The following is a 27121-nucleotide window of genomic DNA, read 5'->3' on the forward strand; positions in this document are numbered from 1 at the left end:
AGCTCCAATCGATACTCTGCCGCGGCAGAAAGCAAAGGGAAAAGAGGAACAAAAAGAGATTTCTCAGTCGTGGAGGATTTGGGGGTTTTGTTGTGTTTGGAATGAGGAAAAAAAAAGCCTGAGAAAGGGCTGGGCAGGAAGGGCTGGGGGGGGGGGGACAGCAGGATCCCCCCAGCACCGGGCTACAACCCTTCGAAACACACCTGGTGCCAGGGAGAGGACATGGGCATGGGATGGGTGCAGGGTGGGCACGGGGTGGGCATGGGGTGCTCCACCTCCACCTGGCACGGGGGCTTTGACTCCTTCCTCCCCAGATTGGGGCATCTGCAGCAAAACCCTCTCGGCTCCAGCCACGTGAGCGGGGCAAAAGGTGGAGAGGTTTTGGCAGGGAGAAGAGAGGTGAAGAGATGCTCAGCCCCTGGTCTGGTCCTGCTGAGACCCTCACAAAGAGCGATCAGGTTCAGGGATGCTCTGGACAAAAGGGTGGCATTTAAAGAAGGTTTTTTGGAAACCCAAAGGTCTTGTACAGGGATGAGCAGAAGAGATGTCCCGGGAGCTGCTGCCAAGGACCCACTTTTGGCTGAAGCCCAAGACCTCTTTGCAGGTAGTTTGTCTCATTGTCTGAGCTATCGATTCCTTCGGTGGAAAGAAAAGGCCCTGGCACAGCAAGCAGCGTCACTAAATGATGGACAGAGTGCTCTGCCCTTGCAAGAGATGCTCTTTCCCCGCCAGCCGAAATGGCTCTTCCCCACCAGACAGGGGGACGGGGGACCCTGCACTGGGCAGTGATGGGGACAGGACCTGGGGGACACTGCGGGCTGCCCCGCTCTCACACAGGGACTCCCCTGCAGCCAAACTCCCAGCAGGGAGAGTGAGGGGGGGGACCTGGCATGTTTTTGTCACCCCAGGTCAGCGGCCCGGCAGAGGACCGGCCGGCCGGGCATCGCAACCGCTCTCCCTGCAGCTGCTTGGGATGAGGCTCACGCACCTCCTCTGCATTCTGCGCTCTCGCCGGCGCAGGGGCGAAGAGCTTTGAAGGAGCTGCCCTTTCATTATTAATATGATGATGATGTCTGACGCCGTGTGTGCACAGCGACGGCTCTCTGCCTCCGGTGGCACCCTGCCAAGAAAAGCGCACACTGTTCCTCGGGGAGGGGTCGGTCCCGTTCCCCCCCCCATCAGCCTTTCCCCCATCCCCAGCACCACTCCGCATCTCAGAGGGTAAATAATGGAGCTGTTCTGCCCTGCACAGCCCCTCACCGGGGCCTGGAAACCTGCAGGATTGGACCCATGGGACACGGGTCCCCTCGCCAGCTCTGGCCCCGTAATATCCTGGGGATGCAGACCAAGTGCTGGCTGAACACGACGAGGGGGGATAAAGTGCCACTGAGTCCTGTTCTCGTGATGTCCTGCTCCCCAGAGGGTCCCAGCCCCGCAGGGGGCACGGAGCCGACCCGAGCCCAGCCGTTGCCCATCGCTACCGCTGCTCACTGTCTTGGACCGCAAAATAGAAGACAGCATCTGAAATTTTTTTAAAAAGGCTCATTTTATTGCATGGGTCTGCTCTCATGTTGCTTCAGTTGTTTTCTGCCCCCAGGCCAAGCCAGGACCCCCAGGCAGCGTGGGCAGAGTCGGCTCAGGGAGGGGAAACGCTGCCAGGAGCCGCAGCTCCCGGCAGGACCCGATGCGGCAGCCGCAGCGGCCTGCCCGCATCCTCACATCAAACCTCTCTCCCGTTTTTGCCCTCGGGCCACAGCCTGAGACATGAATCATCCCCTCCGTCTGCCTATCGATCTGCTGGCAGAAACCCCATCCCCACCCAGCCAAGCCGCTGTCAGCCCCCGGGGGGGGGGCCGATGCCCACCGGTGCCCGGCCACGGTGTGTGCCCAAGTCCTTGGGTGCGTGGCTGCACCCTGAGCACCCGACGCCTTCTGGCACAAGCCGTGGGGCTGGATCCGGAGCCATAGGGCCACCAAGGGTGGCAGGGCTGGAGCCATGGGGCGCAGCCGGCCAGGGACGTCCCTTCCCATGTCCCCAGCATTGCAACTACAGCCAGACCCCATGACGGGTAACACGGGGTGACATGGCTTGGCATGAGTCAGTGACGAGCCAGACCAGCGTCCGTGCCGGCCCCTGGCCTGCCTGAGCAGCGTCCATGGGCATGGTTCACCCTGAGCATCGCTCAGGCTCCCAGAAACACGGCCTCCTCCGCCAGGCAGGCACCCTCCGTCCCGCTCACCACCGCATTGCCACGGCTCAGAGAGCCACGCACCAGCCTGGGGAATGGCACTGGGACCCGCCGAGCCGGACCCTGCACCCGCACCCTCACGGGCACCCCAGTGTCAAGGTGCAGCAGGGGCATCCCAGTCCCACTTACGGACCCCTGCCCGGTGAGCTCCCAAGCATCCCGTCCTGCGCCAGCCTTCGCGATTCGGCTGTGGATTATGTCAAGGTATGTTGGATTGCAAATTAAACGTCAGCCCCGCTGCACGGTCCCGGCTCCATCTGCAGAAAATGAGTTGCTGGACTTGGAGAGTGTCCAGTTGTGCAGCTCGGCGTGCCTAACACCCAGGGCTGACAAGCCACTGAATCACTCCTCCCCGCGCTGCCAGGCCACATGAAGCCAAGATACATTTCTTTTTAATGATAAGTTTTTATTGTTTGGAGTTCAGCTAAAACAGTCTCCCAGGCACCTGCTTCCAGAAGGGCCGAGCGGTGCGGGGCTGAGCCCGGCCGGTGCGAGCACGCCAAACACCCCACGGGTGGAATGAGTTGGACGGTCTCAGCTGTAAAGGGAAGTCCTTGAAAACCGCCTGTGGGGAAGGAACTGGGCTGCTGGCCATGAGCATCGCCCGGTAAATCCACACAACATCGCCGCAGCCAAAGGCAGGATTTGCACCTGGCTGGGAGACAAGACACACACACACACACACACACACACACACACCCCCCACACACACACCCCCCAGAGAGCCCTTTGGCACCGTTTGCTGGCCCAGCATGCATCCAACTCTTCCCAAAATGGGGTGTGTGTCCTGGAGAGAAGCCACTTGGACCCCTGGCCCCCAGCAAACACAACTTACCGCCCCTGCGCCTTGTATGCTGCTGCGGGGAGGCAGCCCCCCCACCCCTGCAAAGCCACACGGGAGCTGCCGGGGGATCCCAACTGCGGCTGAGCTCCGGGAACAGAAACCCAGGGAGGGTCGGAGCAGCCCCGTTGGGCCACCTGCCCAGGGGACAGCCCCGTGCTGCAGGAGGGGGAGCGTGCGGAGGGGCTGCAGGGCCCCCCCGGGAGGTTTCCCAGGGGCTTCTTGGCATCGAGAGGGAACCCAGCCTCCCCGCAGCTGGATTAACGCAGGGCTGAGCCATCGCTGTTCTCACGACGCTCCTCTGAACCTCTTAGCAACGCTCCTGCCTGCAGGTCAGACAAGCGGCAAATAAAAGATTTAAGGCAGGTGCCGCAAAGGTACGGTAAAGAAAAACCACATCCACGCCCGGAGAGGTGGCAGTAAATCAGGCCGGGGAGGGACTGCTGCGCGGGAGCTGGTGGCACGCAAGGCCAGCACGGCTGCTTTGGGCTGGGAACACCGGTGTTTGGGCAAGTGATGCTCCAGTGGGTATCGGTGGGACCCCGTGTGCTGGGGGGTCCAGCCACTGCCTCCCCCCCAGCCAGCAGCAGCTTTCCACCATGCACTGGGTTTTGCTAAGAGGCCCCCCAGCACTTTGGCTACCCTTGGGCATAAAGGTTTGGGGGGGGCGATGCCAATGTCCCCCCTCTCTCTGCCCAGCACCCTGCCCATGGGTGGGACTGAACCCCATCAGCATGGGGTGCTGAACTGGGGACCGCAGCTTTGGAAAGGGGGTGAGCTGGTCCCTGGGGCATCCACCCCCCCCCCGCCCCCCGGCCACCCCGTAACACCCCTGGACCCGCTGCCACCAACCCCTGCCTTACCTCCTGCCGCTCCTCCAGCTGTGCTTCCACATCTGGGCAGCTGCGGAGCCCCGGGGCTGGGGGGGGGGTCGGATCCGAAATGACTCCGGAGCCGCTGTAGCGGCCGGGGGGGGCGCAGGGGCCCGGAGCGGGGCCGGGGGAGCCCCGGGGTGGGGGGGAGAGAGCGGGGCGGGCGGGGAGGGAAGATCCACCCCCACGTCCGTACCCGTGTCCTCCCTCCCTCCTCTTCCTCCCTCCTCCTCCTCCTCCTCCGCCGCCGCCGCCGCCGCCGCCGCCCGTCCTCCCGCCGCGGCCAGCCGGGCAGCGCGGGCGGGCCGGGGGCTGCGCTGCCGGGAAAGAAGAGGCGGGGGGGGGGGTCTGGGAAAAGGGGAAGGGGGGGTCTGGGCACTTAGGTTGGAAGTTGGAGGCGCGATGGGGAACGAGCGCTGGAAAACCATGGGAGGAGCCTCCCAACTTGAGGACGGGCAGCAGGAGAAATCGCAGGTACGGGGCGGAGGGGGGGGTATGGGGGGGGGCAGAGGGGCAGGAGCCAGCCCGGGGGTGTCCCACCGAAACCTCCCCCCCTCCCCTTCCCCCGTTGCCCCCAACGAGCTTTTCTCCCGGTGCGGAGCTCCCCGGGCTGCCTCCCCTCACCCCCCCCCCCTCGAATTATTGAGTTTATTTATTAGCAGCCAGTCGTCTCCTCAGCCCCCAGTGCCAGGGCTGCCCCTCGGCCAGGCAGCGGGCAACGCTCCGGGGCTGCCACACACACCTCCGATGAACCGCTGCACGTTTTAAACTGCTTAAATAACCCTTTAAAAGGGATTTGGCATCTCAGCTCCCTGCTGCAGCCGGAGAGCCATTCCTCTCGGTTCGGGGACTCCCGGCTGCCTGGCCCTCTCTTAACCTCCAGCAGCCCCCCTGGTTTTTTTGGAGGGAGAGGCCGGCGTTGCGGTGGGGTGCGGCGAAGCGGTGGCAAAGCCTGCGGCGACGCGCGGGGAATCCGGCACGTGCCGGAGCCTGTTTGCACAACCCGCCGCACGTGTGCCAGCTTCTTCCAGCCCAGCGTAACCAGCAGGTAATAACGGGCAGCTGCCCGGCCTTCGGCCACCGAGTACGAGGGAGCAGGTAGGGAAGAGCAGGCATGGCTGCGTGGCGGGGGCATGCGGCCGCCCTGCCTGCACCCAGAGCGCAGGCAGGGAGGGAAGGAGTGCGGAGTATATGGGCAAGCGTTCCTGGGAAGAGCTGGGGGGGGAAAAGCGAGTCTCCGATGGAGGTTGTGAGGCAAGGGAAGGAGCCAAGAGCTGGCAGCGCCTGCCCTTCCTCTGCATCCCGGCACTGGGCGAGGATGGAGGGGGGGAGCAGCTGGACCCGGCTGTGAGACCCCCTTGCCCCCAGGTCTGCCACGTCCCTGTCCTCCTTCCACCCGCAGCGATGCAGGAAAGGGACTTCTGCCTGACTTCTCCCTTCTGCACACCCTTCTCTGAGCCCTTTTCTTCCCGGTTAGCCCATCCGTGCCGAACGGCTCCCTCGCCGAGAGGCACGGGAGGCCCCAAACCGCCCTGAGAGAGAAACCTCGCTCTCCTCTCCCCTTCCCGGCAGAGCTGCCTCCCTGGCACGCAGCCCCTCCACACGGGGGTCCGAGCGGTGCCGTCCGGCTGGAGCCAGGCTGCCGCTAGCCGTGCGGCTTTATACCCCCCCCATGGTCCCAAGGATGAGCTGGGCAGGATGGATCCAGCCCCACCACCCGTACGGGGCTGGACAACACAGCCCAGAGCTGGTGGTTCACGCAGGGGGTTGCAAAGGAGGTACGGAGTGTGCCGTGCAGCTGGTGCTGGGCTCCCAGCTCCCAAAAGCTCCAGTAGAAACCCGTCCCAGCTCACCTGCATGCTCACCCATGGAGCCGGCTCCGGTGCACTCCCCAGCCCTCTCCTCTCCTCTCCCTGAGCCGCAAAGCGCGCCGTGCTGTAGGAGCGGTAGCAGGCAGGCTTTGGATGACGGAGGAGAACAGGTAACGGGAGTGGGATTCAGTTCATCTGCCTCCGTGCCTGCAGGGAGGGAGCGAAGTGCGGCGTTGGGCTCCGGGAGGGCACGGGGAGCAGCAGGGTGCGGGGGGGGGGGTGGCTGGGGTACAGCCCCTGCCCCACGGCGAGCGGGGACGGGGGCTGCAGCCCTGCGCAAAGCTGAGCGGCAGCAGAGCTGGACAGGCAGGGAGGGTGGAGAGGGACAGGGGTGAGCGGCTGGGATGTAAAATGAACTGCTTGGGCAGCTCTGGAGTGAGCAGTGGCTTGGGGGGGGGGGAAGGGGACTGGCCCCTACTGCCCTGGGGCTCCTTCAAGGCTGGGTGGATTCTGGCAGTAAGGTGGGGGTACCAGGACTAAAGTTTGCCCCAGCAATTGAGCCTGGGCAACGCAAACCACAGTGTCTGCCTGCCTCAGAAGCACAACCGGGGTCCTGGTTCATACCTGGCTGAGGGCACGGCTCAGGGGGAGAGCACCCAGGGCTGCCTGCGATCGCTGCCCACCATCCCACAGCGCAGAGCTTGCCTGGCGAGCCGGCAAAGAGCAGCGGCTTTGGCAGGAGCAAAGGGCACCTCCTCCTTGAGGAGCATCTCCCATGGCAGAACTCAGCTTCTCCCACCATCGCTCTCCATCCGTGCTCCCCAGGGGCCAGTCCACCTCCGGCTCTGCTCCGGCTGCCCCAGGGACAAGCCAGCTCGTGTCCTTCCCTCCCCGCAGGCTGTGGGTGCCGGAGCTGCTGTCTCCCACACCCAGCACAGCCGCTCGCCTGTCCGGCTGGCAGAGGAGGCTGGGGGATGCTCGGTGGGGGGGGATGATGGGCACTGGGGTGGCAGGGACCCACAGTCCCAGGGTGCAGGGCAGCCCGCAGGGTGCTCACGTGGCGTGGCTGGGGCACCGAGGACCCTGCCCCCACGGGGCACGGTGGCCAAGCACAGAGATACTGCCTGAGCCGGCGCAGGGCATGGAGAGCCCCGCTTAGCTTTGCACTGGGAAGGCAACACTAACTCAGTTCCTGCCTGGGGCTCCCTCCCGAGCTCCAGTCCCAGCTCCAGAGCAGGTTTGCAAGTGAAGCTTTCTCATCGCGAGCACCTCCCAGCCTCCCAGCTTCTGCTTTCCTTAGGAAGGAGTGATTTGGAGCCATGGGGACCTCCAGCCTGATGGATGTCCCCAGGGGCACATCAAGAACTGAGGCAGGGGGATGTCCTGCCTGAAAGCCTTGGCAAGAAGATCCAGGAGCCCAAGGCCATGCAACGGACAGCAGAAACCCTTGGAGTCGTGAGGGCCATGGCCATGGTGGGGCAGGAACGTGCAGCAGAGGCATCTGCAGGGCCCCATGCTGGGAGCTGGGCATGCAGCTGCAGCGCTGCTGTGCTGGGGGGGTTTGGGGGACCCACACCCCAGTTTGGAGCATTGCTGGTGCCGCTGGCTGAGTATTTCCCTGCTCTCCCCACTGCAGGTTGCCAGGTAACACAACCTGCCAGCAAAATGCTGTGGGACTCGTAAAGCTGCCACCACTCAGGATCTTGCGGTCGCAAGCAGAGGGGGGCACTTGCGAAGGGGATCGGCCCCCAGTTCTTGCCCCAGTTCTCGGTGCTGGTGGGAGGGCAGTGATGTTGGGGCTCGAAGGCTGGAAAACTGCTGGATGCAGCTCCCGGGCAGAGCTGCAGGATTTTAGCGTGTTAAAGCCCAGTTGGCATTTGTGTGGCTGTGGGAAACGGAGCATCGGCCGTGCACGGCTCTGCTCCTGAAACCCTCAATGCTGATGGGTCCCTCGGCCATTGCAGCCCCTCTGCGTGTCCCAGCAGGCACGTTTTGAGCTGGGGACATCAGTGTGGTGGGGACCAGCAGCATGTAGGATGGAAGGGCGCAGATCCATGGAGCTGAAGGTGCTGCGATAGCCAGGACAGATGCTGGGACATGGTCCCTGCTCGCCCCGCGGATCCCAAACCACTCCTGTCGCTTCCGCACTCACTGGGTGCTGAGGGGTCAGGTCGAGCCCAGGTCCCAGGTGTCCACGTGAGGGTGTCAGCGATGGGAATCTCCCACCTCCGTCTGCCACCGTCCTGCTGCTCCAGGGTGCCCCTCATGCCCCCGAGCCAGGGCTCCATGTCTACAAACACAGGACAAACTCCTCGACCCTCTGCTTGCCGAAAGCTCCCCATACTGCCTTTGACATCTCCTTTTAACGCACACCGAGGGGCTGAGCCTGGGGCTGCCTCGTTATGGAGGTGCCCCCCCCCCGCAGGGTGGCTTCCCATTCAGCCCAGTGCCGTTTCCATCTCCAGCTTCGCTCCATGGGCTGGGGGAGAAACCCGGAGCATCCCCTGGGGCTGGTGGGGCATCCCCAGCCCCCCGGCCCCTGGCCGGCCAGCCCTGCCGCAGCCGAGGTCACCTTAATGCAAATGGTTGCGAGAGCGTGAATGAAATGAAGGGTGCTTGAAGGAAGGTGTCACTCCAGATAGATGTGCACAGGAGGGGAGAGGGCCTGGGAAATCTTTGCAGATGCAGCAATTTTCTCCTCATTTCTGGGGAAAGTAGTCTTTGTCTCTCCGAATCTGCAGTTTTCTGGCAGCCCTGCAATTCCTTGTGACAGCCGTGGCCGGGGTCAGGGGAAAATCACAACCTCTGTCCTGCAGGTGTAATGAGAAGGGGAGGTGGCGGGGGGCACGGCGGGCTGATGAGACCGGGTGGCAGCTCGCTCCCTTTGCGTTGTCGGCATCGGCACTTCACGCTTTGCAAGGAGAAAAGGCTTTTGGTGCGCACGGAGCAGCTCCCGGGGGCTGAGCCGATGGGTCCCTGCAGCAGCGGAGCTGCCAGAGGGGCTCGGGGGGGGTCAGAGACCTTTCCCACAGCGACTCCCCCTCACCGGGAGGCTCTGGGACAGGTCCGAGGGCTTTGGGAGCAGCTCTGCTCCTCCCCAGCAGGCAGCGAGGGTGCAAGGGGGACGGGGACGCATGGCCCCCCCCCAGCTGCGAGATGTCCTGTGCAGAGCAGATCCCCGTGATGCTCAGGGTGACGGGGCCCCAGCACCGACCCACAGCCTCCCCTTGCTGCTGGGGACAGCCCCTGCCTGCCCTCGCCTCCTTGCTTTCCCCGCGGTCCCCACTCTGGGGGACACAGGGCGTGTTTTCCCTTTTTCTCCCCATATTTGTGCCCAGGGCAGCAGGGAGCCCTGCACGCACCTCCCGGGGAGCTGGGGCTGCTCCAGCTGAGTATCACCACCTTAAATAAAACATGCCAGAGGGAGCAGGCGGCTGCCACACGTTCGCTCTCTTTATTATTTCATACCTCTGGCTCCCAGGCGGGTTTAGCTGCTTTGCTCGCTGAGCGCTCGCCCGTGGCCTCCGTGTCCCTGGCAAAACCGCAGGGCTCCCCGGGGTCCCCACGTCCCCTCCTCTGCCACTATCCCCATGTCCAACATCGCCTCCCTTGTTGCTGGACCCCCCCCCCAAGTCTGTAAGGGTTTGAACCCACCTCTCAGTTGAAGGGGAGTGGGATGGTTTCGTCTGGATGGGTCCCGACGGTGTCTGTCTCTCTGTCCGCAGAGGATGAGCTGCGGGTACATCTTGTGCACCGTCCTGCTCTCGGTGGCCGTCCTCCTGGCAGTGACGGTCACAGGGGCCATCCTCTTCATGAACCACTACCACACGCCCGTCACCGAATCACCCCCCGTCATCAGCACCAACCCCGAGGAAGCCAACGCGCTGGTCACCATCGAGAAAGCCGACAGCTCCCGCATCAACATCTTCATCGACCCCAACTGCCCCGACGCGGCGGGCACCTTCGGGCGCCTGGAGGGGCTGCAGACCTCCCTGCTGCGCGCCGTCACCGACCACGATGCCGAGGCCAAGGCTACCAAAAGCCAGCAGAAGGCCTTGCTGGTCACGGTGGCGGACGAGGTGGCCAAGCTGCTGACGCACGCCGTGCAGCTGCGCGCCGACTGCGACGGCCTCAAGAAGGGGCACAGCGCCATGGGGCAGGAGCTCAGCGCCCTGCAGGGAGAGCAGGGCAGGCTCATCCAGGTGAGCTGGGGCTGGGAATGCTGCACAGTGCTCCTTGGGGACAGACGTCCCCTGTCCCCGTGTCCCCAGGAGCAGAGCTGTTTGCAGCCTCTGCCCACGCTGTCCAGGGAAGACCTCCAGCAGAAGGAGCTGAGGTTTAAGGCGGGTGCTTGGGAATTGCAAGTTAGGAAGCACAACTTCAGCTCCAGCTCATCAGCTGCCTGTGTCTCGCTGCCAAACTGCCCCGGTGCTAGTGAGCCGAGTGTGCAGCCTCCCACGATGTGGCTCTCCCGGCTCCAGGTCCAGTTTGGGGGCTCTGAGCAGAGCCGAGCACAGCACAGGACCATCCCAAGGGTGCTTCATGCAGCAATCAGCCCCCCCTTATATACAGTCCCCAAAATTTCCCAGCTGATCCGCTGTGTTGAAACGCTTACCTGGGTATGCCGGGGGTCTGCCGGGCATTGTAGCAGGACCCAGGGCACAACTGGATGCTCGGCTCCGTGCCCGTCCCTCCTGGTGCTCATCTCCCTCCAGCCGGAGCTGCTCGATTCCCCACTGCTTTGCTTCGCTCCCCATCCTGCTGCTTTGCCGCGGCCACCCCATGTCACTCACCCAGTCCAGGTCACCTCGGGGGACAGCGGAGAGCTGGCGGCTGTCTCGGGACACGGCTATTCCTGCCGCCTCCACGATCCCGTCCCTTGCCCAGAGATGCTCTTTATCCCACGGGGTGGCGGCACCGACGCACCCAAGTTCGGGGATTTCTCAGCCCTGATGGCAATAGGCGATATCTGGACCCTGACCCCAGACCAAAAAGCACTGGAAATGCCGTATGGGATCTGCTGTGGCTTTTATGTCCTCACCTGCTCCCCACCAGCCCGTACCCCGGCAGGGAGCGTTGCTGCCCGCAGGTGCTTGGGGAGCCGTGGGAGTGGGCAGAGCATCCTCACGGCGGGGTGATCAAGGGGCTGGGGCGTGGAAGGGGTTTAACCACATTTAACCACAATTCCTTGTCCCCTCATGTGTCCCCTGCCCACAGCTACTCTCAGAGAGCCAGACCAACATGGCTCGGCTGGTGAGCTCCGTCAGCGACGTCCTGGACACGCTGCAGAAGGAACGCGGCGGTGCCCGGCCCCGGCTCAAGGCCGACCTGCAGCGAGCGCCGGCCAGGGGAGCGCGGCCCCGGAGCTGCTCCAACGGTGAGACGGCATCCCTGTCGGTCCCTGGGGAGAGGGATGCTCCTGGGGCTGCTCTTGGCAGGTCTCTGCCTAAGAAGAGGGGAAACAACCAGCCTGGAGAAGGGATTTAATACAGTGGGGGGCCGGCAAGGAGATGGGGAGATGGAACAGGAGGGAGATGTAGACCCACCCGTTCCCCACGCAGATGTAGCTGGGGCAAAAGCAGAGCAAGAAGCGACCATTCGCCTTCATTCGGGTGCAGACGGCTGCGCTGCATGGGACTCAGAATAAACAGTCACATTCATCATCATTTGGTTAAGATGAAGCTGAGTAAGAGTGTCCCAGGGCTGCAAACACGTGCCCACACTCTGCCTGCAGCTGCCTCCGGGCATCGGCTCCCTCGTCCCCAGCTGGGTCCCAGCCTGCCCTTGCCATCACAAGGGGACATGGGGTCGGTCCCTGCCAGCTGCTGGGGGGGTGGTCCCCATGGTGGCTGCATCCCCCCCGGCACCGCTCGCCCTGAGCATCGGAGGAGAAAGGAGGCAAAGAGCAAGGCAGCGCTGAGCCGCCAACTAGAGCTGGCAGCAAGGTTGAGCGCCTGAAAGAAATGGCAAGACATTAAATTAGATCATTAATTAACCAGCTTTCCTCTCATCCCACCCCATCCCAATGCCATGCTGCAGGCTCCCGGCCCCGAGACTGCTTTGACATCTATGCGAATGGACAGCAAGAGGATGGGATTTACTCCATCTTCCCCACACACTATCCCTCCGGCTTCCAGGTCTACTGCGACATGACAACGGACGGGGGCGGCTGGACGGTGAGCTGCCGCGGTGCTGGGGGCCACCGGGTGATGCCACCGCCGGCCACGGGCTTGTCCCCGCGCCGGGATGCCAGGGGCGGGAGATGTCACTCTCAGCACTTGGATGTGTCATCGGGATGGGGGATAAATGCTAATGGGGTCTGCATGTGCACAGGGTGCCCAGTCTTGCGGGGAAGCAAGTAAACAGGCTAGTCCACGTTACCCGTGCTGGCAGCATCGGCGGTACTGCTGGCCTGAGCCCTGTGCTGGAGTCCAGCCGCCCTGCCCTGGGCTTGGGGAGCTTGGCTGGAGCTGGAGGGTGGTTTTAGGTGGGGAGTTGGATGCCACGGCTGGAGTTCATCCTTCTCGGCAGGGCTGGTGCCCGGCTAGGGCACAGGGTAGCTGCAGTTGTGCTGTGGGGTGAATGGTTGTGCTTTGACCCAGCCTCGTGGTCCCGGTGAGCTGGTGCTGGGGCTCAGTGTGGACCCCAAACCCAGTATGTTTTGCCTCATCTAATGCAGGGGTGCCCGGGGCACCTCCAGCGCTGCGCTGATTCACTCGCTCCCCGGCTGCCCTGTCCGATTCACTTTGCCACGGTGGCTGCGACGACCCCGTAATCACAGTAATGGGGGTAGGGAGCAGGGGGGGACACGGCACTGGCAGCCCCAAGCCTGGAGACCCCCCTTGCTCCAGGGACCCCTTGGGTGCGAGCAGACCCTACCCACGAGGGCATCGCTCAGGGTGCCGGCAGGGCAGCGAGGGGGTCCCACGGAGGTGGGGGGGGGCTCACCGGGAGGGGTGGGCAGGCAGCCTCTCCCCTGAGGACACACTGGGTGAGCCGAGCTGGCCAGCACCCCTCCAGCTGGGCGCTCTAGGAAACAAATCCCCACGATCTGATTCCCCTAAGCAGCTTTGAGCAGTGCCAGGAGGGAGCTTAGCCCCCCTGCCCTTGGGGGGCTGATGAGCCTTTGGCCTCGGTCTGCCCAGAGCCCACCCCGGGCAGGAGCAACCTGTCATACACAGGTTGGTACCAGCAGCTCCGGCGGGGAAACTGAGGCACAGCGCAGCCCTGGGAACCGAGACTCCTGGGGGGGCTCACAGAGGGAAAAGGGGGGACCCCACTGGCTCCCTAGGGTGGGGATGGTCCTTGCAAACCCCACGCACAGTCTGCACAGCCTCTGTCAGTCCCAGCCATGCTCGAGCGCTGCCTGAAGAGCAGCCCAAGGTGATTAGCGAGACACTCAGAGGCTTATTTAAAGCTGCTGCAGCCAGGAGGGCTCCGGCTGGGCTGGGGAGGGGGCGAAGCAAATGATTTTACACCCGAGAGCACCGTGGGATCCGGCAGCGGGGCTAGCACGGTGCTGCCTGCAGCACCACAGCTCTGCCTTGCCTCGACCGGGGCAGAGGAGCCAAACCGGGTGCCAAATCCCAGCGTTCCGGAGATGGGCGCATCCAGAGCGGGGCTGAGGGTGCTCACCCCAGGCCCCCATTTCTCAGGGCTGCTCTGCAGCAGAGGCTCCCAAACATACCTCCAGTCCCTTGGGGTGCAGGGGGTGTCTCAGCCATCTCCCGTGGGGCTGGGGATGTGGGGGGGTCCTTGGGGCACTGGCTCACCCAGGCTCCAGGTAAGCCATGACACGGCTGGGCACCATGGTGCAGAGCCTGGGAAAATTCCCTCCCCTCCTCCTCCTCCTCCTCCTCTGGAGCGATTACTCCTGACATTTGGGCTTATTTGCATGTGGGTGGGTGGGTGGAAGCGATGGCAGCAGCTGAATCAATTTTGACTCCGGAGCTTGGGAGCTGCTGAGCTAAGCCTTAGCCTGCATGGACGGCTTAGAGACCACGGGGAGCGGGGCTGGGGCAAGAGCTGCCCCGATGCCCCGTCGGGGAGAAACCCGGCCGGGGTCACCCACCTCCCCATGCCCACGGTGTGATCTGCAGTGTCACCCTGTCCCCTTGCCAGAGGCAGCATCCCCGGTCGTTCCCCATCCCCTTCATAGGGAAGGCTGAGCGAGGCACAGCCCTCGCCAGACCAAGACCTCTTCTCCCCGCAACGGCCGCATCCAGCCTGGGGCAGCCAAAGTCCCCTGCGCTGCGCAAGCGGTTGCAGCTCTGGGACTGTTTGCTGCCTGTTTTGCGTAGCCGAAAACCAGAAATCTGGCAGAGAGGGCAGCCAGCGTCGGCGTCCATGCAGGAGCCCCCAGCGCGCACCCCCAGTCTGTTTTGTCCCCTCCTCGGCCCGTTTGCAGCCAGCTGGGGCGTAGGTCCGGGTCGGTGCCCTCCAGCACCAACGGGAACATCCGTGTCCTGCGCTCAGCGCCGACTTTAATTGCAGCGACTCCCCCGGGCTGACCCAAGCCTCGCAGCAGTGCTGGGCTGCAGCTGTGTAATTGCCCAGCCTGACCGTGACCCCCCCCTTTGACACTCACCTCCGGCACTTTATTAAAGAAATAAGGGGGTGACGGCAGGTGGGGGAGGCTCAGCATCCTGGGAGGCCTGAAAAAGTTGCCTCTTCACGTGCTGTTGTCTTGGGAAGTCTTTGCAAACGCCCCACACTCCTCCCGGTCCCCCTGAGCCTCCATTGCTGCCCAGCTGGGGCAAAGTCCCCCGGGATCAGCATCTCAGCCCCGTAAGCAACAGTGCCGCGACGGCTCCATCCACCTCAGCATCATTTTCCATGTACGGCGCGTATTGGGAAGCGGTGGGAAAGCCGAAGGATGCGGAAGGAAAGGCTGTGCCAGCAAGACAAGGGCTGTGGTGATGTTAAGTGACAGCTTCCAGCTTCGCGGGCACCTGCCATGCCGGGGATGCTCACGGGGACGGCTTCGCCCAGCCTGCTCATCACCCGCCAGAAGGGTCCCGGAGCGGGCTGGGGGGGTTTGAGCAGACACGGATGCATTTACACAAGGGCTGGGATAAGCCGAAGGCAGCGGGTGAGACAAGCCTGGGGAAACACGTGCTGTTTCCAAAAGATGTGACTTATGTGTTGCCACAAATGGGAACGAGACACTTCTGCTGGTGGGGACAGGCAGGAGGAGCTGGGTCCCCGGGACAGGCAGCGTTGCCGGCTACGATGTTCGCAGGCTACCACACGGGATTGGCACTTCCCGGAGACCGGCTCCTGCGATGCTCCGAGTTTGTCTTCTCTGTGGCTGAACCCAAAGACCGTCTCCCCGCTGCGATGGGGGCTCAGAGGAACGCCGTGGGGCCGGGGCTGTGGGGTCGATGCCACGGCTGCTGAAAACCCAACCAGGAGCTCGAGCACTGCGGTGGCAGAAAAGCGATGGCCAAGCGTCTCCCCAGGCTGTGGCTGTGGTGTGGTTTCGAGCCCACTCTTCTCTGTTTTTAACCCATTTTTCTGGGTTGGTGCCTTTGCAGAAGCCTGTCCCTGCCCCGCGAGCTCAGCACGACCGGGGGAGGCAGAGAGCGGGGGAGATAAATATTTCAGCCTTGCCTTTAAAGAAGGGAAGGAAATCCTTTTTGCTTAAGAGGGGGTGATGCATATTTGATGAGGAGGAAAAAAGCAGTGAGGCAGGGCTGGGAGCGCAGCAGCGAGCCTGTGGGTCACCGGTGCACGCAGCATCCCGGTGCCCGCAGCATCCCGGTGCAGGGGACAAGGAGGAGGCTCCCACATCCCTGCCTGCACACAGCGGGTGCACAATGAAGCACGAGGAGGGACCGTGCACAAGAGATGATGAGGATGGAGCAGGAGACCCAAGAGGACGCGGGACCTCCAGCACCCACCAGCCCTTCCGACCCAGTTTCCAGCCCCCAGGGGCCGAGCCTGGTGGGCAGCAGGGCACCGAGGGCTCCTCCGGCATCCATGGTGATTGCCGAGCCGTGCCGAGGCTCAGCCAACAGAGATGTGCCCCGCTCACTTCCCCGGGCACCGCTCAGGCAATTGGCCTATTTACAACCGCGGGTCAAAGCCGATTAAGAGGGAGCATCGGTGCTGCTTCCGCCGCCTTCCCCATGCGGCAGCGCCGGAGCCGACTTTGGCCAGGGAAAATCAGCTTCAGGCCCCTGTCCAGCTGTGCCATCCCCCTTTCCCAGCAAGCCCAAAGAAAGCCCCTTTAAACGGGCTTAACCACAGCTTCTCAAGTGCTCAACGCAGGGATAAAAATTAAGGCTCTAATTCTAGAAGGTAAGTACAGCAGGATCAGAGCCTTGCCATGCCGAGGAGCGTGCCGGAGCCTGCACCAGGCACCAGCGGCCCCAAAAATGCCGGTCCGGTGAAGGGCAAACCATCGTGAAGCTCACAAGCTGGGTCTCCTCCGCATGCCGCGATGAAACCCCGCATGGGCAGGAGCAGCCGGGAGGAGGCTGCGAAGGAGCATCCCCACCGTCGAGCAAAGCATGGTGGCTTCCCAGCCGGTGTGGGGGCTCGGCAGCGTTGCCCGAGCCTGGGATGCTGGAAACAGGGCAAATGGGCTCGGCGGCACAGCCGGGACCCAAAGACAGGGTGCTTTGTCCCCTTGGCTGCCGGCACACGGGGTGGCTGTTCCGAAATCACCAAACACGCCATCCACCCCCGCCGTGGCCACGGGAGCGCGGCACTTGGTGGCAGTTGAGCGGGCTGGCTCAGCCAAGTTTAATGCAATTAATCCAGAGCTGGAGGCTTAATTAAGTTCAAATGGTTGGACACAGGGCAGCATTTTCTGGATCATTGTCAATAAATCAAACCTGAAACTACGGATAAAAGGGGATGAAACACACAGGGCATGACATGCCGATAAGCAGATGGGAGAGGAGAAGGGAAAGGCTCCAAGGAGAAAAGCCATGCTGAGTCCTGGGGATCTGGCTGGGATCTGGGGGCTCTGCAGGAGTCAGGGCGGTCGGCACCCCACAGTTAATTTCTCTGGGAGACTAATGAGGCCATTGCAGGAACGATGCCTGATAACAGGGCAGCTGCCCTGGAGAGAGCATGGACCCAGGCGGGGGAAATCAGCTGCTTAGTTTTACACAGTACTGAGCATCCCGCCGTTTGCAGGATGGCTGGGACTGACCCGGGCAGCACGTGCTGCGGGGACGGACCTTGAGTCACGCTGTCCGTCTGTCCATACCTCCGCTCCCACGTGCAATGACAGAGCCTGGGCTGTTTCGAGCCGGGTGCAGGGTGCCCACCCCTCCCAGGGCACCGGCCACCTTCCCAAAGGAGCACACCGCGGGTTTCCCGAGCTCTGCTTCAATTTCCAGGTGGAGGATCCAGTGAAGGATTTTATCCGAATGGACTCGCCCATCCCTGGGAGCTGGCAGATGACGATCGGCATTTCCCCTGGGGACCCACTTGCCAGTGTCCCCATGTAATTACTGAGTTGAAAGGGTTTAATTTGCGCCCGCGTCTAATAACGTGGCAACAGGGAGGGGTGGGCAGCACGGTGGGGAGCAGGGGGGGCTGCTTGGGGCTCGGAGCAGCCCCACGACTGACGCCCCGCATGTCTCCCTCCCCAGGTGTTTCAGCGGCGGGAGGACGGCTCTGTGAACTTTTTCCGCGGCTGGGAAGCCTACCGGGATGGCTTCGGGAAGCTGACGGGAGAGCACTGGTTAGGTGCGTGGGGCTAGCAGTGCTCGCTCCCGGGCCGGCTGGCAAAGCCTGGGGCTTGCCAGCCCCCCCCAGAGAAGTCCAGGCTTTCCTTTGCAGAGGAAGGGGACACTGAGACCCCCCCGGCCAGAACTCACATCCTAGGAGCGACGGCCTGGGCAGGGGACCGGGTGGCTGCACAGGGTCAGGGAAGCGATGGGGCTGTTTGCCCGCGAGCCGAGCACGTGCCCTCGGCCGTGCGGCAATAACAGAGCGAGGGCTGGAGGGTGGGAACCGCTCCCTGTCCTACCCCGTGCCCCCTCCCCAGGGACCCCCAGCCACCCCATCCCCGCCAGGGTCCCCCCGCTCACCCCCTCCCTCTGCCGCAGGGCTGAAGCGCATCCACGTGCTGACGGTGCAGGGCAGCTACGAGCTCCGCATCGACCTGGAGGACTTCGACAACGGCACTGCCTTCGCCCACTACGGCAGCTTCGGCGTGGGGCTCTTCTCCGTCGACCCCGAGGAGGACGGGTACCCCGTCTCCATCGCCGACTACTCGGGAACGGCAGGTAGGGCGGCGGGACGGGGGGATGCGCGTGGTCCCACGGGGCAGGGGGAGCCCACGGCCACCAAATCCCCTCGCCGGGGTGTTAGCCGTCTCCTCCAGCACTGGTGGCAGCGCCGGCTGCATCCCTGCAGCCACGGGGAGCTGGAGGCAGGAGAGGGTCTGCGGTTGGGCGTTTGCAGGGTGGGTGACACCAAGTGCCCCGTACATCACCGAAGGAGCCCCACTGGGGTGCCCAGGGGAGCCCCCCGGGGTGGGAGATGGCCCAAGGGCAGGGTGAGGGGCAAGAAGGGCCCATCACGGCTCCTTTCCCCCGGTGGCAGGCGACTCCTTCCTGAAGCACAACGGGATGAAGTTCACCACCAAGGACCTGGACAACGACCACTCGGAGAACAACTGCGCGGCTTTCTACCACGGCGCCTGGTGGTACCGCAACTGCCACACCTCCAACCTCAACGGGCAGTACCTCAAGGGCCACCACAGCTCCTACGCCGACGGCATCGAGTGGTCCTCCTGGACCGGCTGGCAGTACTCCCTCAAGTTCACCGAGATGAAGATCCGGCCCGTCCGGGAGGAGAATTAGCTGGATGGCATGAGCCCCCCCACCCCGTGCCCAGCCCCATGCCCGTCCCCCCCCCACCCCGCAGCCCCATCCCCCCGGCTGCCATCCTCCCCATCCTCCCCAAGGGCTGGCCCGTCTTCGAGGGGCTCCTGGGGAGCACCTGCCCCTGGCGAGGGTGGCTTTAGCTCCCGGGCACCCGTGGACATCACCGGACCTTTGCTTCCTACCGCCACGGCTCCCCTGCAGCCAAAACGGGTCTGCTGGCCGGAGCGTGACCCACGGCCGGTGCTCATGGCTGCGGCAGAGAGGGCAGCGGGATGCGGGGATTTGGGGAGCGGTGCCCAGCGGGGTCCAGCAAGGAAAAGAAGGGGCAGCCTGGAGGGAGGAGGGCAGGCGGGAGGAAGGGATGCAGCAGCCCAGGCAGGCTGGGCACCTCTGCTCATCTCCGCTTCGGGCACAGACACCCAGCAGTGGCCTCGCCAAGCTGGCAAGGGACTAGGGGACACTCGCCGTGGGGAGCCCCGAGCCCCACAAAGCCCCCAGGACTGGGACGAGGCTGCTGCTCCACAGTTCCAGCTCACCCCATGGTGCTACTGGGAATGGGGAGGGCTCGGCTGAGTTGCAGCCTGCGCAGATGTCTGACCGTGCCAGTGATTCCTTCTCCGGTCTGCAAAATGCTCACCTCTCCCCCTGCAAGAGCAGTGCAGCTGGAAAGGGACAACTACAAACTCCTTTGTCCCCATTGTCCCTGTCCTGGCTCCTGGAGCCTTGCCAGTGGGTCGGGACACCCCAAAGCAAGCCGGCACGGTGCTGCAAGGACGCTCACCCAGAACTGAGTACGGCATGGAGCTGTTTTGGCAGCGCTGGGGAAACGGGGAGCACAGCAAGGAGGAGGAGGCGAGGAAGGCTCGCTTCCCGGCACGGCTCTGCCTGCATTTCCCAGCTCCTCCCTCCCAACCAGGTCCACTCGGATTCACATCGGACTTTCACCATCCAAAAGCTGTGACCTTTCCCAAAACCCTTGGCTTTGGATAGTACACCCACGTGCCCCCGTGTGAGCCCCCACCGCTCGCTCCCGGCCTGGGGACCCGCATTCATTTTCACCCAGGATGAGCCGCGCTCTGGCTCGGCACCTGCAGATATTCAAAGCCTTTCATTTCTTCAAATCCCATTAAGGTTTTGCAAAAAGAAGCCCTGAGTGGGGCTTAGCATCTGCAGGGCCCTGATAACCGGGCGGCAGGCGATGCCTCGTGCTGGCCGACCCAAGGAGGAGCTGCCACGGGGTGTGGGGCTGACTTCTTTCTCTGGCTCCCTGGAAGGACTCAAATGGGGGCTTTTGTCTGAAAAAAAAACCAAAACCAAGCTTGAGTGGACTGTGTAGGAATGGGGAGGGGGGGACAGCCGGGACCCTGCCACGCTTTACATGATGTTCTGCCTGTGCCGCAGCAGCAATGGGGAGCAGAGCCCCCCATGCCACACCGTCGGACGGACAGACTGCCCGAGGATGGGAGGAAAGCTCCCACCATCCCCATTTCCAGGGGGGGGTTAAGGCATGGGAAGATCAAAGGCTCATCTTCCTGGCTGTGGCAGATTTGTACTTCCCTACATGCTTCTCTTCCTTTTTTAATCCTTCGCCACCTCGGATCCCGTACTGGATGAGCCCTTTTGCCTGCCGGGGGTCCCCATCTGTCTGTCCTGCCAGGGAAATGGGGACACACAATGCCCTGGGGATCACTGCAGCTTTCCCCTCTGCCAGAGACATTCCTTAGAGCCCTCGGGTGAGGACGAGCTCCGAGCGCAGGCATCAGCTCTACCTGCTCCATCCCTGCCCGGAGCAGGCGGCCAGGCTGGCTTTCTCGAACGATGGGATTTGGGGGAGCTCGGCGGTGGCATTTCCCAGCCAGCACAAGAACAGAAGCCCCCAGCAGCTTCCAAGGGGCTTCCTGCGCCCCGCCGGACCCCTCCGGAAAGGGTCCCACGCAGGCGAGGAGCACAACGCCCACCTTTACTTTTTGTTCATTTATTTCAGTGGATTAGCTGTAGCTGGGTTTTCTAGCACTTGCCTTCGGGACAAGAAGGCACATGGAGCCGTGTGCCCCGGGCGGGAAGGCTCGTCCCCTCCCTGGACCCCTGCGCCGGTGTTTTTCTGTGCCGGGGAGGGGATGTTGTACGTGCAGTTTGTCAGTAGCACACCCTTGTGTAACTGCCTGTGTCACCCAGGACTCCCTAATGACTTTGTTTTGACTTGCACGAGAGGTATTTAATCCATGCCGAGACGCAGGATTCCCAGGATTATTCCCGAGAGCGCACGCGTTACTCCGCAGCCCCGGATTAGGCTAAACCCATCCGTGGTGACACCTCCCCGGAGAAGGGTGGGCAGGGGTGGCCGGGGGGTCTGGGACCTGGCCGCGTACCTTCCCGACGAAGCCCTGGGCCGGGTCGTGGTGTGTAGCAGTGCCGTGAAGTCTAGGTCGTGTGTGAGTGGTGTCCAACGCTGTACATGTGGACTTTCTAAACTCCTTAATAAAAGGAACTCATCGTTAGCTGGCGTGTCGGCGGCCGTGCCCATAGTGCGGCGCGGAGACATCGCCAGAGGAACCCGCCGCGGTGACGGCAAAGGGAGCGGCGGCGGATCGCCACAGCTCCCGCGGGTGACGGCTCCTTCCTCGCACCGGGCTCGCGGCACGGCATCCCGGGAACCGGCCCGTCGTGGCCTTGGACTGCCCAAACCGCTCCGCAAAACTGCCGGGGAGGGCTGGGGAGACCCGGCGGGGCAGGGATGGGGCAGCGAAAGCTTCCTGGGGCTCCAGCCCAAACCCAGGCACCTCGGGGTGGCCCCAGGGCCAGGACAGAGGGTGGTGGCAGGTCTAAGCGCCGAGGGGACCCGCTCCCCCCTGCCTGCGCCGATGGGCAGAGCATCGAGCAATGCCCCCGGCCCCTGCCGAGCAGCGGGGTGCTGCCCACCCCACGTCCCGCTCTGCCCCAGGCCAGGACGGAGCCGGGAGGGGACAGCTGGGTGCCAGGCGTCGGGGACCACATTTTAGGACCAGTGGCCGCGCGCACTGGCCAAGGATGGGGGAAGCACTCAGGCTTGTGCGTGCAGGGCCAGTCCCTGAGCGGGTTTGGGGGTGCAGGGGTCTCTGCGGGTGCCTGGGCACCCACCACGCTTGCACACGTATCTGGGACCCCCAGCAGCCACACATGAGTACGCACCAGCCGAGGGGGTGGGGGACACTTGTGCCCCCGGAGGAGACCCTCCGTCCCACCAGCATCCCCGCCAGATACCGGTGACTCAAGGCCAGCTCCAGCACGGCGCGCACCCAACCTCTCCTCCAAATGAGGCAGCAAACGAAAGAGGCTCGTTAATCAGCGGTGGTGCCGTGCTCCCATTGTGGTGGCTCCGCCAGCCCCCGTCCCCCTCTCCAGCCCCCTCCCCGCCAGGATCCCAGCCTCTGCTCTCTGCAGCCATAGCCCTGCGAGCCGGCCACGCGCTCGAGGGGTGACACGGCAATTAGCACCGGTGGGTATTTAACGGCGGGGGAGGCGAGCTGGTCAGCTCAGTCTGGGCACGGGCTCGGGGCGGCACGGAGGAGGTCCAGGACGGGCAGCACTGGGGCATCACCTGAGGCGGAGAGGTGAGTTGCTGGCGGCCGTCTGTCTGTCTGTCTTCCCCTGGGTGCCTGCTTTGCACCCTGTCTCAACAGGCAGCGAGGAGGCAAGGGCTGGTGGGAGGCAGCTGGGGGCCCCAGGCAGGGCACCCACCAGCACCCCCAGACCCCAAAACGGGACTCAGCAGCTCCGATCGCTGGTGCTGGGAAGGTGCTCCCCGCTCTGGCTGCATCCAGCGATTTGGCTCCACGATGGGCAACTGGGCGTGAAAGGGGAGAGCGTGGAACAGCGGCAAGGTGCGAACGAGGCAGGGAGCACCCCAAAGCGAAGCCCACGGGTGGGGGGGTTGCTGGGGAGGACAGGCGGGGGCTTAGGCTCAGCTAGGTCCAGTGCAGGAGCACGGAGCACCCACAGCAGCCCCCCACCCTGCAAGCACGGGGCAGACACCCTGGCCCCCATCACCTGCAATGACTTTAAAGGCAACATCTCCAGGAGCAAATAATAAAAATAATAATAAAAAAACCCATTTCCCCTTTCTGAGCCTTTGCGGGAGGACGAAGGGGAGGCAGAGCAGCCCTGCCCGCGCTCAAGGTCACCCCGGGTGCCTGCGGCATTGCTGCGCGCGGTCCGGCACCACGCTCCCTCCCGCTCTGCTCAGCAGACCCTGCTGTCGGCGGGGCACCTCCGAGCCCCATAAAGCAGAGGGATGTCGAGCACCTTCCTCTGCACTCGCATTAGCCAGGCACTGCAGGTAGGACCTGTGCATTGGGAAGATAAGGCCGGCTCAGGTGAATGCACTTAAGTCCTCCCTGCAGTGCCTCTAAGAGGAGCAGGCGGCTCCGGAGCCCATCAGCCTTCCCGGCTAATAGCCCACTCAGCCAGCCCCATCCAAGCAAAGCCCAGCTCTTGGCTGCAAACCAGGGGAGTAGCTATAATTTGTGAGCACAGAGCCGCTAAAGATGAAGGGGAGCGGGTCTGAAGGAGGCAGCGGAGAGGTAGAGCGAGCTCAGACATCCCCCCCCCAGCATCCCCACTGCAGCCGGGTGCTGGTGCGGAGGCTGCAGGAGGAGTGGTGGGTGCTGGAAGGGTTTTCTTGCAGGGTGTCGGGGTGGCAGGGCTGGTTGGTGGGTGCTGCAGCAGGGATGGGGAACACGTGCTAGCCGAGGGCAGCCCTTGCTGCTGCTTTAGCTGCTGCCCAAGGATGCTCTGTGGTTTACCGACATGTCTTTCCCTTCCTGCGCTTCCCCCAGATGAAAGCACCCTACTCGCTGTCCTGCCTCTTCCTCCTGAGTCTGGGGGCCTGCTTCCCTCCCAGCGAGCTGCAGGAGCAGGGAGACCCCGGGGAAGGGACCCCGCTCAAGCCCAGCTGGCAAGCGGCGTTTGAGGACTTGGGTGCCGGCTGGAGGGCAGGAGCAAAGCGGAGGCAAAGCGAGGAGCCGAGCACACTGCTGGGCATCGTCCGGGAGCTGCGGGGCTATGGCAAGGAGGGGACCGGGCAGCAGCCGGGCAGGCGAGGGGGCTCTGAGCTGCTGCCGGCGGGAGGGGAGAAGCGCAGCGGCACGCTGGGGAACCTGGCCGAGGAGCTCAATGGCTACAACAGGAAAAAAGGGGGCTTCACATTCCGCTTTGGGAGATGAGGGCCCAGACTCGACCCCCCAACTCCTGCGGGTCACCCCGTCCCGTCCTTCCCTTCCATCGCACCTAGGTTTGCTCGGACAAAAGGGTATCGGGGGGGTTCGCTGCTGGGATCGCCTTGGGGAGGGGGGACACCGCGTTTGCTCCGCTTGCAGCCCTGCTCCAGATCTCACGTCCCCGTTTCCAGCCGGTGCGATGGAAGAAGAGGAGGGTGCCTTAAAAAGAAGCCACCGTGTCCCTTCCCCGGTCACGCGTGGCCTTTGCTGGGGCACAGGGAAAGGGCCCTGCGCTGGGTGTCCAGCACCGCAGTGCAGGCGGAGAGCAGGGATGCCACAGCAGGACAGGCAGAGCTGGCAAGGCCAGGAGTCGAGGCTGGAGGCAGGTGGGCTGAAGGGTTACAGCGGGATAGTCCTGGTGGTGACAGTCCCCCGGGGCTTGCCTGTAGCTGCCAGCCAGGGCAGGGCTGTCGGGGAGGAGCAGGTCCCTCAGAGCTCTCCGCAGAGTCACAGAGCTGCTGCTCTCCTGCCTATTAAGGAAAAGTCCCTCCGGCAGCAAATTCTGCTTAGTGTCAAGATGCCACTTACAAGAGCCGGCTCCTGCGTGCAAACCAGGCCAGAGCAGCAGGGTTCGAGAAAATTTTGTCCTTAGAAATCCCTGGCGTGAGCACGGAAACCTGCCCTGGCATCACCAGTGCTGCTGCAGCCCCACCGCCCCGCTCACACCCCGACCTCAGGTGCTGTCGTAGTCCTCGCCAGGGTGAGATGGCGACGACCGACCTTCAGCGTCCTCGTCACATCCCCCCAGCACTTGCCTGAAAGCCTGCCCCTTCCTAACCCCCATCTCCACCTATTCCCAGCTGTAGCTGCTGCAGAAACTTGGGTGCAGAAGGGCTGAAACAAGGACCCCTGCACCTACCCGGGACCACCAACGGGTGCTTGGTGTCTTTCTGCTCTCCAGTCCCCTCCGCTGCCGACGGTGCAGCTCGGCAGAATCGCTAGCCCCAAAAGCCAGCACAGCCACGGCTGCGAAGGACAAGCCCCACTCTACAGCAATTGCCTTCTCCTTTGGGTAGATTTAGTTCTGCCAATGCCAATGACATTTGCTTTTGTGCCTGCCACTGCAGGCAAAGGTATTAGTAATCAGAGGTCTAACTACCTGGCTTGCAGGCACTAACGGCAAGTTAGACACCTAATGACTGTTAATATTTCATTGCAGGCACAAAAATGAAGCAGGGCAATGATTTGCAAGCGCTAAATTGCGCCCTCAAAATCAAAGACCGTGGCAGGACTTGGGGCGGGGAGGGGGGGAATCAGGCTCCAAGAGGTGCATTGTAATATCCATCAAGCAGACAGACCACTTAATACGGCGCTGCCAGGGCTGGTGTGAGTTACTCTCGCAGCAGGAGCGGTGTGCAAGCAAAGGCTGAATGGAGGCAAGCTGGAACCCGCAGGAAAACACCAGCCGTGGGGCAGCCAGGTCTAGGGAGGAGTGATGGAGGCACAGGAGCAGGCTCCCCTGGGGAGCTACACGTGGGTCACAGCCCCACGGGTGCAGAAAGGGAGGAACTCCGGATTTGCAGGGATACAGACGATGCCAAGGTTTGGCCCTCGCACGAGGACAGCGCCGGCTGCGAAGGCGATGAAGGGCATTTTCCTTCCCCTGCATCTCTGCTGCGGTAATCATCTCGCACCGCAGGGACTACAGCAGCGACCAACAAACCCGGTGGCACTCGGGGTGGCTGAGCCCACGCAGCCCCCAACCCCGGGCACCCCCAAACCCACCTCCGATCCATCTCGACTCCCACCCCACCAAAGGCCGCCGGTTAGGGGGAACGCAGGCGCAGCGCTCACATCGCGGAGACGGGAGCTTTATCGATGTTTCTATGGCAACATCTTTTTTTTTTCTTTTCCCTTTCTTTTGAGTGTTCAAACCATCAATAAATATGCACTGATCAATTTTACCCTCCGCTGGAGTTGGGGGGAGGGATGGGAGGGAGGAAGGGGAAAGAGTTTTGAGCAATGCTGGGTTAGTGAGGGCTGGTAAATCCCTGGCTTTGCCACGATGCAGGGAAAAAGCGGCACCGTCTGTTGCGGGAAGGGAAAAGAAACCTGCTGAGCGATTCTGGGGCCGGGGAGGATGCCTGGGCTCCTGCTCTCAAGTCCAGGCGAGGAACAGGGTCAGAGCAGCGTGATAAAACCCCACATATAACGAGGCTTTGATTGAAGTGCAATAACCCTCTGTATAACTTATTTAAAAGTAAAAGCCAGTGCTTCCCACAGAGCTTACCTGGCAGGTGGGACAGAGCTGGGCTCAGCCCGTGCACCCGGGGGGCTCCTTGATGGGCAGCTCCGTGCTGTGGGGGCGATGCCATCACCCCCCTCACCCTCCCGGAGGAAAGGGGCTCCTGGCAGGCTGCGATGTGGGGCAGGCGAGGGGTCGCAGCACCCCTGGAGCACCCCTTGGCTGATGTGCTCGGGAAAAGGCAGCTCCAGGCTCTTCGTTATTGCTCCTTGGTGATTGAGGCTGGGGGGGAGGAGGAGGTGGTAAAAGTGATGGAAAATAACTGCCTGAAGTTTGGGGGTGTTGTCTGGACGAAGGAGGGTGGAATACACCAGGAGCAACCCCCAGGAGGCTGGAAAGCCCATCCCTGCATGCTGGACATGGTGTCTCCCGTCCAGCTCCCATGGGAACATATTCCCTTTCCCAATTCCTCCCCTCCTGGGTCCCTTTGCGGGGCAGCTCCCAGGGGGACACCCAGACCCCCAACACCTTTGAGAGCCGGAGAGCTCGGAACCAACCCACACACCGATCCATAAGGAGCCAGATTCATTGCGGCATGGCCGTGCAGGCAGCAGAGCAGAATGTAGACAAGGCAGGATGACTTGCCTGGAGCACCGGCACCACCGCCTGCCATGCAGGACAGCCCACAAAGGGATGGCATCGAGTAGGCATTGGATTCTTCTACACATGGCCAGCGGACCCAGCCAGCAAGGACCGATGCAGACACGTGCTGCCAGCTTCGCCGCTGCTGGAACCCTCTATAAAACACCCCATTATCCTTCCCTGACCAGGGCACAAGCCTCGTCCTTGCCCCAGCCCCATCTCCACTCATCTGCTCCATTCCCGTAGGCTGCTCCTCATTTTTCTGCCGTCCCGAGCAGACCCGCAGCACTACAAACACACACAACAGGAGCAGCAAATCTCAGAAACCCAAGTGGATCCTCTGTAGAGAAAGAGGCCGATTTAATCACGTCCAAGGGACTCGTGAAGAGGCTAATGCATCATAACTGGGTCATTC

General features: G+C 63.0%; 3 protein-coding genes across 4 annotated transcripts; 2 read left to right on the plus strand and 1 right to left on the minus strand.

Annotated features, from left to right (window-relative positions):
• The first annotated feature begins 4316 nt into the window (after positions 1 to 4316).
• FIBCD1 (fibrinogen C domain containing 1) lies at positions 4317 to 21122 on the plus strand. Its single transcript, XM_052815668.1, has 7 exons — positions 4317 to 4436; positions 9499 to 9975; positions 10991 to 11150; positions 11813 to 11949; positions 17383 to 17479; positions 17842 to 18021; positions 18341 to 21122. The coding sequence occupies exons 1-7, from the start codon at positions 4365 to 4367 to the stop codon at positions 18598 to 18600; spliced, it is 1383 nt and encodes a 460-aa protein (XP_052671628.1). The 5' UTR covers positions 4317 to 4364; the 3' UTR covers positions 18601 to 21122.
• On the minus strand, positions 4606 to 10548 carry LOC128154686 (uncharacterized). Of its 2 annotated transcripts, none has more exons than XM_052815670.1 (2): positions 10389 to 10548; positions 4606 to 5980 (listed from the first exon to the last, which is right to left on the minus strand). In XM_052815670.1, the coding sequence occupies exons 1-2, from the start codon at positions 10528 to 10530 to the stop codon at positions 5718 to 5720; spliced, it is 405 nt and encodes a 134-aa protein (XP_052671630.1). In that variant the 5' UTR covers positions 10531 to 10548; the 3' UTR covers positions 4606 to 5717. The 2 variants fall into 2 exon arrangements, with proteins under 2 accessions (XP_052671630.1, XP_052671629.1); XM_052815669.1 differs by lacking the exon at positions 10389 to 10548 and adding an exon at positions 6398 to 6478.
• A 983-nt stretch (positions 21123 to 22105) lies between the features above and the next one.
• QRFP (pyroglutamylated RFamide peptide) lies at positions 22106 to 24662 on the plus strand. Its single transcript, XM_052815494.1, has 2 exons — positions 22106 to 22214; positions 23439 to 24662. Exon 2 carries the CDS (start codon positions 23439 to 23441, stop codon positions 23823 to 23825), a length of 387 nt encoding a protein of 128 aa, XP_052671454.1. The 5' UTR covers positions 22106 to 22214; the 3' UTR covers positions 23826 to 24662.
• Positions 24663 to 27121: the final 2459 nt, after the last annotated feature.

The sequence above is a fragment of the Harpia harpyja genome, chromosome 19, assembly GCF_026419915.1.
Source record: "Harpia harpyja isolate bHarHar1 chromosome 19, bHarHar1 primary haplotype, whole genome shotgun sequence".
Classification (NCBI taxonomy): Eukaryota; Metazoa; Chordata; class Aves; order Accipitriformes; family Accipitridae; genus Harpia; species Harpia harpyja.

Excerpts from the sequence above, each read along its gene's own strand:
- FIBCD1 (XM_052815668.1), top strand. The coding sequence starts at position 4,365 with ATGGGGAACGAGCGCTGGAAAACCATGGGAGGAGCCTCCCAACTTGAG. Across the intron at positions 11,151-11,812 it reads GCCCCGGAGCTGCTCCAACG|GCTCCCGGCCCCGAGACTGC; the intron begins GTGAGACGGCAT and ends GCCATGCTGCAG. Across the intron at positions 18,022-18,340 it reads CGACTACTCGGGAACGGCAG|GCGACTCCTTCCTGAAGCAC; the intron begins GTAGGGCGGCGG and ends CCCCGGTGGCAG.
- LOC128154686 (XM_052815669.1), bottom strand. The coding sequence starts at position 5,821 with ATGCAGGTGAGCTGGGACGGGTTTCTACTGGAGCTTTTGGGAGCTGGG.
- QRFP (XM_052815494.1), top strand. The coding sequence starts at position 23,439 with ATGAAAGCACCCTACTCGCTGTCCTGCCTCTTCCTCCTGAGTCTGGGG.